General features: G+C 37.7%; 1 protein-coding gene across 3 annotated transcripts in view; it reads right to left on the bottom strand.

The window, feature by feature from the left end:
* Positions 1–720: 720 nt before the first annotated feature.
* The window catches only part of myot (myotilin), a 40,034-nt gene continuing 29,543 nt past the window's right edge, over positions 721–11,211 (bottom strand). For 2 of the 3 annotated variants that reach the window (XM_065249136.2, XM_065249133.2), the window contains exons 9-17: positions 9,726–10,466; positions 8,633–8,777; positions 8,451–8,552; positions 6,465–6,502; positions 5,563–5,698; positions 4,604–4,811; positions 4,262–4,427; positions 1,379–1,512; positions 721–1,015 (exon numbers count right to left, since the gene is read on the bottom strand). In XM_065249136.2, the coding sequence (XP_065105208.2) occupies positions 885–1,015; positions 1,379–1,512; positions 4,262–4,427; positions 4,604–4,811; positions 5,563–5,698; positions 6,465–6,502; positions 8,451–8,552; positions 8,633–8,777; positions 9,726–10,466 (1,801 nt within the window). In that variant the 3' untranslated portion in view covers positions 721–884. The remainder of the gene's footprint in view (positions 1,016–1,378; positions 1,513–4,261; positions 4,428–4,603; positions 4,812–5,562; positions 5,699–6,464; positions 6,503–8,450; positions 8,553–8,632; positions 8,778–9,725; positions 10,467–11,211) is intronic. The other variant, XM_065249137.2, reaches the window with a different exon arrangement.

An 11,211-nucleotide genomic window follows, 5' to 3' on the forward strand; every position in this document is an offset into this window, starting at 1 on the left:
CATCTCCTGGCGGACATCTTACCTCAGACAGCTCACTAGTAGCATTGGATTTTAATGGTGCATGCACTTTTAAATGACCATAGCTTGCTCAATTTTCTACCGATTTCAAAAGGTTTGGTTTGTTATAAACATCAGAGATGTACCTATCGCACTGCATACTTATGAATAATTTTAATGAAACATGTTAAAGCATCCGTTAATAATGTTTGTAAGAAACCAAACCATTTGAAAATCGGTAGAATTATTCGAGAAACCGCTCTTAAAAGTTTAGCACTGCTTGCAAAAGTATAGCTTACTCGGACACCAGAGTTACACGTTTGTAGCATTGTCACAAAAAAGTTTACTCAAACATTCATGTCATACATATATATACTGTATAATACATAGGTTTTTTTTACTTTCTGGACTGTAGTTAATGTATATTTTCAAACCCTTTGCGCTGATGGCAACTCCAGGGATAATTACAACAAATACAGTTTGACATTACATATTATTATAACATTGTAATAATAATTTACTTTACTAGTGTAGCACACAATACATACAGCTTCCACGATGGCAGTTATGCATCATCAACACACATTACGGTCATACGAATCAATCAAAGCATTATTTAATTCTTATGAAATAAAATTGAACATGCCACAAACACAAGATACATCTCACTTTATATTGGACATAATACACATAATGTTTTTCTTCTAACGTACATTGTTAATCCTCCTAACCATGAGAACAAACTCATATGCCCATGTGAGGCTTAAACATCACGCACTAGCTAAAGTGCATTTGATGAATATATAAAATGTTGGGGCTACTTTAATAATTGTAATGTCTCAGACTAATAAACTATCACTCTGAAGATGAGTATCTGTGTGGTGTGTCTATAGCTCTTCACTCTCATACAGAGGAGCTGTGTGCCGTGGAAGAGGCTCTGTGCTCAGAGAGGAAAACTGACTGATCATGGGAAGCATTTTCACCGGCTTGGATGCTGGGACAGTTTTATTCAGGCGAGCTGAAAAAGAAAAGTGGTATTATTTTTATAGGAGTGAGTGTTTAATGCAATCTTATAATCAGAACGATTCTATGTTCAAGTAGTTGACATTTTAAATTATTATATATATATATATATATATATATATATATATATATATATATATATATATATATATATATATATATATATATAACAAATATTAATTAAGAATTGGTTATTTGTAACTGCTTATACACCCACATCACTTAACCATAGAATTTAGGCTACCAATAAATAAATCTTAATTTTATAATTTTTACTGTATTACTGGCTTTCTAATCACGTGTTTTCGACAACCTGGTGTTTCTCAACACATAGCAAATATAAAATAATATGACTTACAGCCCACATCTAGTCTGGCATTACAGGTGGACATGCCAGCTTCATTAATGGCAGATACAGTGTACCAGCCTGCATCAGATTTCACCACAGGATCAATGAGCAGACACTGCTTTCCTGAACTGTCCTGAGAAAGACTGAACACACACAACCAACATTATTTACAGAATAAATGATTGTTGTAAATAATGTGAAAACAAATTACCTAGCAAATAAAGGTAAATTCACTTTTAAGGATCTTCCTGAGAGCATGGCCAATCTATTGTATTGTTTCTTTCACTATTACATCCTTCAAGAAAATGAAGAAACTTTAGATTGTGAAGAAATTCTTGGATAATGTTTGGTATGAATGGTATTATTAAAGTAAACAAATGTGCCTTCAGGTTTTTAAAAAAATAATAATGCTGAAAGAATGTTATATAATATGAGTTTGGAATAATAAGAGGGTGAAGACTGCAATATTTTATCTGCATACTTTATAGTCAAGAGCATAGTTTTGGTTTGCACGCTGTTTATCCGCGCTAAACACCTCACGTTTTGGCCACCTCCCGCACCACACGTTTTTGCAGGATCACTCTGAGCGGAAAGCGTTCAACAACATTCAGGTTTTTTCCATTATCCTATCAAATGAGGGACAGGTGGGCCTTTCGTTGTGTCTCCTGCGTGTTTGTGCACTTCTCACCTTCCATCAAGGTCAGAGCCAGCTTCCTCTTTTTAAAGTTTCTGCTAATATGACAGTTAATAGCAAAAGAGCACTCACACTTCAATATTTGATTGACAGGACAGTTTCAGTGGTTTCCTAGCAATATAAAAACCCCGCAGCACATTGCCTTTTCTGAAGTCACTTAAATAAAGGCAGCACTGTTTTCAAGTGTTTAAGACGCGTTTGGTGTGATCAGCCACTGAAATGTAAACTCTAAATACAGTAAGGGGCCAATCAAACCAAACACATTAAAACGCTTGAAAATGCAAGGTGCGCCACATTGCCTTTTTTTGTTCACTTTAATGCAAAACATTCGGCACAGATAAAAAGTGTGCATAAAAAGCGCACATAACGCACAGTGCCCATAGAAAACCATTCAAAAAAGTCGCCTGCCAGAAACTTGTTATGTGTGATCCGCCCTCAAGTTTTCATTAGTCTTTGTGTGAATAATTGGGTTTGTTGGTAGTAATTAGGGATTGACCTATATGAATTTTTCAGTGCCGATGCCGATACCGATTTTTGTTTCATCAGCCTTAGCCGATGACCAATACAGGCTGCCGATTTTCTTGAGCCGATATTTAGAGCCGATACTGCTTTTGCTCACTCAATTTACATAATAAAAATGACACAATGATGCTGCCAAATGTTACAAGTCTCAATTTTTAAAAAGTAACATTTATTGTACTTAAAAAAAACTTTATTTAACAAATAGTAAAAACAGGTGAGGGTGCTATGGAACCATTAACTGCGCTATCCACAATGACGAGGAACTATCAGCAAAGGATGTTGATTTCTAGCACTTTACTACTACAAATATATATAGGGGTGGTTTCCCGGACAGGAATTATCTTAAACTAGGACTAGAGCTTAGTTTAATTAGAAAATATAACTAGTTTTAACAAACATGCCTTACTAAAAACAGTACTTGTGTCCATTTTGAGGCAAAACACAGGGCACTGATGTATTTTAAGATATGTTAAAAGAGATGTTATTAGTTTGTACAGTTCTTATATTTATTTTAGTCTAGGACTAGTCTAATCCCTGTCCAGGAAACCACCCTATAGAGAAATAAAAACCTGCTTTGTTCAGCTATGATCAGCTGTTAGGCCTAGTTTTCGATGTTGTCATGGAAAGGTTGGTTGTTTTTAGTCACTAGGGCTGGGTATCGATTCAGATGTTCCAGATCGATTCAATTTCGATTCACAAGCTATCAAATCGATTCGATTTCGATTCTCGATTCAATTTTCGATTCCGGTTCTTTGGTCGATTCAACTTAATGAATATAGATTAAAGACAAATAATGTATTAATAAAAAACAACAGTGAACATAAGTTTGCAAGTGGGTAATTAATAAAAAGAAATTAAAAGCCACAACACTATCATTGTCGTCTTGCTTGCGAAATCTAAAATGCTTCCATACCTCTGACTTTTTATGTGAAAGTGGCATCAACGTCGATGAAGCACCTAAAACCGCCATTTTAAGCAATGAAAAAACGAATGACAGGCTCCTTGGTAACATCGCGCAAGGCAAAAAAGAGGGTGATATCTAGTGAAGAAGACTAGTAATTTGATTAACGTTAATCTTACGTTCAATGTTTGCAGAAAATATATATGGAAAAAAATCGATTCTGCTCTTTGAGAATCGATTCTGAATCGACCAAGTTTTAAAAAACGATTAATCGAAAAATCGTTTTTTTTTTTTTTGCCCAACCCTATTAGTCACATGACCTGCAATCGCTTGTGGCTTCCAGCACTCTGTCTGTAAATAATGGCGGAAAAAAATCGGCGAACATGGCAGCCACGTATCGGACGATGCCGATACACATAGAACTCGCAAATATCGGCCCGATATATCGGTCTATCTCTAGATGTAATTGTTAGTTTGGATTATTGGGAGGTTATCTCCAGAAACTACACCCCTGCTTACAGTATTTATTATATGGCTCTCTGAAATACTTCATTCTTATTCAGTTGTGTCCTACGTCAGTTGTGACTTTCTGTTCAACCCCTTGATAATAAAAACGAGAACAACTACTCATCCAGGTTCTGTGAGTCACTTTGATCGGCACTTTATGTTTAATGTATCACTCCACTGTCTCTTTTTCTTATGCCAGGAGATTGAGATAATAGTGTTTTATATATATAATGAATCCAATAAGATAAGCTGAGTGATGAAAACAGACCTCATTCTCATCGGGTCAATACGCAACATATCTTTGTCTTTCTTCCAGTAGAGCTGAGGTGTTGGAGATGCAGCCACCCTACACTCCAATCTCACTGTGTCTCCCTCCAGAGCCCGGGAGTTCTTCATCTTCACTACAAATGTAGGAGGACACAGCTGTTCCTGAGCTGTGCACAACACATACAATAGAGAAATATACTGCTTTTAAAGACTTAAAGAAACATTCTGTTAGTAAAGTAAATCTAGTTTGACCTGCGAGAAATAAATATGACCACTGTAGACAGCATAGCCCAACACTACAAAAGAGTATTGCTTCTTCCTTAACTTCACACAGGCCGCTTACCTATCACATCCAGACGCAGGTTAAAATGGCTTTCTCCAGCACGATTCTTTGCCACACATTCATAAACACCTGCATGGTGTACAGTCACTATCTCAATAATGAATGAGTGGACACCCTTCTCACACACCAGCATCTTATGATAATCATCCGGACGGATGGGTTTCCCATCCAAATACCATGAAATATCTGGGGTTGGCAAACCTATAACCTGCAGCAGAGAAATGGAATTATAAAGGACTTATCAGAAACTTTATATGTGTGATGTGTTTATGAATATAAAGCTCCTTAAAGAATCAGTTCTGGCATATTTGATTATTTCTAGCGAAGAAGTTTAAAATAGATGAATGTGATTATTAAAGGACAAGTTAGGTATTTTACACTTAAAGCCCTGTTTTCAGATTGTTTATGGTGAAATAGAACGGTTTTGACTAAAATTTCGACATACGCGGCTGCCCTGAAAATTTTGGTATGTTTGTGTTTCACCTCCAATGCGTATTTTGCAGCGATTTTTGTGTGAGCATACCAGTGAACACCCCTGACAACTCAGTGAGTTTCACGTCTTTGTAAACGAAAGTTTAATGCATTTTAGGAAGGATTGTTCCAGTGCACCATTAAACCCATTTTAAAGGTGGGAGGTGAAAAACAAACCCCCCAAAATTCTCGGGGCAGCCACATATGTCGAAATTTCAGTCAAAACCGTTCTATTTCATCATAAACAATCTGAAAACAGGGCTTTAAGTGTAAAATACCGAACTTGTCCTTAAATAAAATACATGCCTCTTACAAATCAACACAAGACAAATTAAATAAGCTAAATATCTTACAGAAACTATTTCTGAAGGTTTCTGTCATTTAGGGGTATCTTTTTCTAAAGTGCTTTTGTTGTAACCTCATCAATAATTCTGTTTTAAGGGTATACAGTAATGCTCTGATAAAACACATCAATGAAAAGTATTTACCTTAAAATCCATCCTGCAGAATCTGCCCTCTTCCACCATAAGATCTGCAGGCACTTGAACAAAACGAGGGGCAAAACACTTCTCCTGGATGGTGGAGATCTCTGTACCGTCTCCTCCAATATTATGCTTTCTTGACCTGCAAAAAAAGTAAACAGGCTATGACTGAACATAACTGAAGGGAAATTCAGTATCATTTGAGTAGGAGACACATATACATCATCACACACATTTCAAAATAAATGAGCTGAGTTTCGGGCTGGGCAGTATATGTAGTTTTGGTAATATATCTGCATTTTTAACCAGTGGGATATGGGATAGGATAACACTTTATCAGTATGGTCTGATATGAGTGACCTTTCTTCATTGCAACAGAAATGTTCACTGAGGTCAGCCGTGAGCTTTCCAACCAGCTCCAATATCGCCCAGCCCTAGACTAGCAGAGTTAGTATACTCAAAATGAGGTAAGCAAACACAGGCAGGGGTCAGCTCCAGAAACCGCTGTGACTTTAATCACAGGCAGGGTTCAGCACTTCCGTCAATTATTGTGACTTTATTCACAACAGTGTTTTCAGCAAAAATGAACAGTAAAACAATAATGAAACGATTATCAGCAAAAATGTAACATAAATGTAAATTAAAAACAGACTATTTAACTCTTTAACTGTTGTGTTAGTGATGCTGCAATGGGGAGGGGTTTGGCACTGCACATATTCAGAGCCACTGATCTAGTGTATGTCAGATACTGACGTAAGACTGATGTACAAGCATCTCATGCTGGGCCAGAAACATTATTCAATACTTGACAACCAGTATTCTCATACTTTGACTCTGAATGATCTTCAGTCTGTTAGTACTACATGCACAATAATGAGATTAAAGCAAACCCCTCGAGCCTATTTTACCATATTCCTCCAGGATGATGACCTTCTGGAGAGCCGGGCTGTTTGAAAAGTGCAGAGAATTCACTTAATTTACCCAAATATGTAGAAACGGTAGATGGACGTCAGTATTAAAATAACTGCTTTGTAATATTGCAGCATGACAATCATAACATCATGATGAATAGCTCAGGCACACATGGATTTCACACATGCTATTTTAGGCCTACGGAGAGGCTGTTTTCTGTTGGGTCTGGCCTTTAAAAATTCCTGTCGGAGATGACTAGAGTGAGCGGGACAGATGGGAAGAACTGAAAAAGTCAGACCTTTAACTATCACTTCTAAGCATAAGATAATGTGCTATTATCAGTGAAAATATCATCTTGGCATATTAAATATTGACTATCCATGTTAACTTATATGTATATCATGAAATGTGAACATAAGATACACTGATGTGGGATGTCAGTAATAATAAAAATGATTTGTATTTAATTGTATTTAATGTCAAGAATGTCAAGCAAATATTTTATACTTATTTTCATTTAGGGATGCACCGAATCCATATTTTTTAGGTTCGGCCGAATCCCGAATCCACCGTTTAAGATTCGGCCGAATCCGAAACCGAATACCGAATCCTACTCGCATCCTTATTCCATTAACGCAGTATAACACATTAATGAATTATACAACGTCCACAGCATGTATTTTTCATTTTATTTAATTTTAACTGTACATTATGCCAGGATGACAAGTTGGAAAACTATTTTGACAATTACCATAAGCCTATGCATAATGAAAGCGATGCGTTGCGACACGCTCGTTTTTCCAATAAGCAAGCAGCTCCGCGCTGAAAACAATATTTAACTTTGAGTGAGAAGCTCCGCTCGTCAATGTCAGTTTTCACACGGCCGTCCAATTACAATGGAGGAGGGGCGGGACATTACCACAGCAACCAACCGGCTCACAGCTGAAGCATCACAGCTACCAAGCGCTCGGCTGAAAAACAGCTGGCATTTGGTGTCCGCAAGGCGTTTTCAGCCGTGTTTAAAAGTTTTGGTGTGTCCAGCCCCTAAAGCTCACCGAAAGAAAAAGCTCATCTCCACGTCAGCACCCGATGTGTGTAATCAACGGCCGCGTGACGTCGACCAGCGTAGCGCAAGCCTAGGATTCGGTTCGGTGGAAAAAAAATCTAGGATTCGGCCGAACCCGAACCCCGTCAAAAAGCCCAGTATTCGGCCGAATCCGAATCCGCATCCCTATTTTCATTTGACATATACATAATATTTGTATTTACTGTAATATTTCATAAGCTTTTTATTTGATTACTTCTTAGTTTAATTTGCCTTCTCCATCGTGTCATGCAGTAGCTTATACAACCCCAGTATTTGAATAACTGTATACAGTTCTCTTTGTAAAAAACATTAAAAGAGAATCTTTAACTCTTTCCCCGCCATTGACAACTTATCTGGTCAATTAAGGGAAAACATTTGCATAAAAAACATCAGGATGTTTATGTTAATCTGCAATACCATGGATATCCACTAGGCATACCCAATTTATGAAAAAACTGAAACGTTATTTACTAATTTTAAACTCTGTGTATGTTTTGATAATCATTCTGAATCTGATCTCTAACAAAATTCCTTCACAAAAATTATATTATTTCAGGTTTTGCTAAAAAAAATATTTTTAAAGAAAAACCCATAGGCCTATTTAAGAGTTTATAAGCAGAGAAAAAACATAGATTCAATTAAAAAAAAAAATCCTGTTTTGTTTATTTGTTTGTTTATTCTTTGTTTGAAAGCAGAGGGTCTGTTCTTTTATTTGATATATTTGTATGTTTATACATTTTTAGAAGGAAATTTTACTGAAAGGTATTTTGTAAAACTTTTGAGAAAATCAGAAAAAAAATGCTGGCGGGCAACTTTTCAAAAAATGGCTGGCAGGGAATGAGTTAAAGGTTTTCAGGGTAAAAATTTAAACTCAAATTGTTGTTGTTGACAATACCTGTTCAGGTGAACCTAAAGAATTTTCCAAATCAAATACTGAGGAAGCATTATCTGGACCCAGCAACCTTCTAGCCATTCGCTCCTCATAAGACATCTTCTGCTGCAGTTAAAGAAATTGATTTATAATGCAGCGGTTTATTGCTGATAGGTTGAAAAAACCATAAACCTGTCTTTATATACCTGACTGTTTCTGTGTTTAGGAACTTTATTTTTCAGCTGCTTCTCAAGGTCTTGGATAAGAGCATCTTTTGAGCCCTGAATCTGTTCGTCTGTGGTCCGAGACGCCGGTCGGGAAACAGTCTTCTTTAAGATGGGCTTTGGCAAACTATGAAACAGACAAAGGAAAACATTATTGGAGTTGCTCTTTAAAAGCTCGTGAGACATAACAGAGATCCTAGTTATTTTTGATTAAAGCATCACTGTTGTCTCTTAAATTGCATCTGGAAAAATTTATTAACATCTAACAATAAAGTTAAACATTTAGGGGTGGTTTCCCAGACAGGGATTATATTGAGCCAGGACAAGGCCTTACTTTTATTAGAAAATAATTTAACAAACATGCCTTACTAAAAACACTACCTGTGTGCATTCTGAGGGAAAACAAAGGGCACTGATGTATTTTAAGACATGTCAGTGCAAGTTGATTTCAGTTTGGACAGCTCTTACATTTATTTTAGTCTAGGAATAGCCTAATCCCTGTCCGGGAAACCGCCCCTTAAGGATGGTTTCCTTTAGTCCCGGCACACAAGTATTGCTTTTAACTAGCTTAATGTCCTAATATAATTAAGGCCTATTCCTGGATTTATATAAACCCACTCCGGAAAACCACCCCTTAATGTGTTTTGTTTTGGTTGTATTTGATTTGTTTATTCTAACTTTTGATTGCAAACATGTTAGATAAATTTGTCTCATTCTTAAAGGAACATCAGAAAAGCAGAATTAATAAAAGTCTTTATAGACATTAAAAAGACTTCACTCCAGTAGGAGAAATGACCACATATAGCAGTGCTTTAAAGGTGGCGGGGTGCATGATTTAAAAAAAAAAAAACATTAGAAAAGGGAGTCGGGCCAAGTAGCCAATCAGCAGTAAGGGGCGTGTCTACTAACCAACATCATTGCCTGGGTTGCGTATGTGTTGGGCGGGTCTATCAAAAGAAGGTCCAGATTCTATTGGGGTAGGAGCGTGTTTGTTTAGGTGATTTCAAATGTCAAAATTGTCTTTCAGAGATCATGCACCCTGCCTTTAAAGTGATATTTTAATGATAATACTTACGTATTAGGTGTGTAGGTAAAATGAGACACAGGTGGGGATTGCAAAGGTGAGGCAGGTGTTTTCAGGATATCTGGAGATAACTGGGATGGGGCCGTTGAGGAAGTATGATTCAGCATCTGGCTTGGCGGAGGCAAAGGATGTTCTTGTATTTTTGGTGGCGGGCTGGGTGATCTGGGGGAATGGCTGGGAGATGGAGACTGAGGTACAGAAACGCATTTCATCTGAGAGCTCGGTAGAGAAGGCAGAACAGATGTCAGGAAAGCTGCCGATGATAGTTTCTCACTGTCCGGAGTACTCCGTAGTTTAGGAATTATAGTCACGCTGGAGCACATTGACGTGCGGGGGGGTGCCGGTTGACTGGGGTTCATTGATGGTGCTGTAGGTGAAGCTGGTGAGATGAGATTGTTTGGCTTACTGATGTCATTGTTGGGTGTATGGAGACTGGGCTGGGACTTGATAAAATGACGGGGGCGCTCATAATTAAAAGCGCTGGGGGTTGGTGAGAAGGTGGGCAGCTCAGCCATAGTAATGGCACTGCACCTGGGTTCCACTGGTTTACTCAGCTTGCTGGTAGTAAGGAATGGACGTGGAACACTGTTCTTGTTTTCTGTTGATGGCGGAGGAGGTTTGGGAATCAAGTCGACCTCAGTTGTTTCAGAAGCGGGTTGACTGATAGATCGGGGTTTGCTCTTTGGGACGGGAAGAGACTTAGTAACTTTTTGAACTGCAGGCTCCAGCACCCTGTGGGAAAATAAAATTACCTGAATTACTCATGCTCAAAAGTGTTTTTTACTTAAATGGAGATCACTATGTCTTGTAAGCAACCTTAAGTCATTTGTTTCAATAAGAATTCAATTTGAAGTGAAGTGAGTTACTGACAACGGCAACAATATGAAGAAGACTTCAACTTTATGCAATGAGAAATTGAAAACTGTCATGGCTCACAGCAGACGAAATGCAGATGGCCTGTATATTCATTGTATTAGTTCTGTGATTTATCCAAATATCCAAGAACTGATCATCAGCCTTTATAAAAATTAACCATGTTTTTTTTTTGGGGGGGGAGGTGTAACTAGGGGTATAACGGTACATTGTGTGATTCTGCTTGCTATGCATTCCAATAAATTATGGTGAAATGCCACTACATCCAAAAGCCAGAGGGCGCTCTAATGCAGAAATGTAATATGCGCCCCAGAAGAAGTACCATTACAAAGGCAGCTCCTGACAATGTCTGTGTCCGAAAACTCTAAATTGCTGCTTTTTGCGGCAGCATTCCAAGGCAAGGTATGTCCAAATCCAATGTTAGATTTACTTCCTGACTCCTGAGATCGTGTCCCACAATTGTATGCATGTGCGCGCATGGGGAATGTGATTGGTCGAGCCAGGTCGAGTTCGAAAAAAAATGGCAGGCAAGAAAGCGGCTGGAGCACAAATGTAGTGTAAATAAATGTATATTTTCACTTTTTACACCTTTTAATTGCATTTC

Source organism: Paramisgurnus dabryanus, chromosome 16 (genome assembly GCF_030506205.2).
Source record: "Paramisgurnus dabryanus chromosome 16, PD_genome_1.1, whole genome shotgun sequence".
Classification (NCBI taxonomy): domain Eukaryota; kingdom Metazoa; phylum Chordata; class Actinopteri; order Cypriniformes; family Cobitidae; genus Paramisgurnus; species Paramisgurnus dabryanus.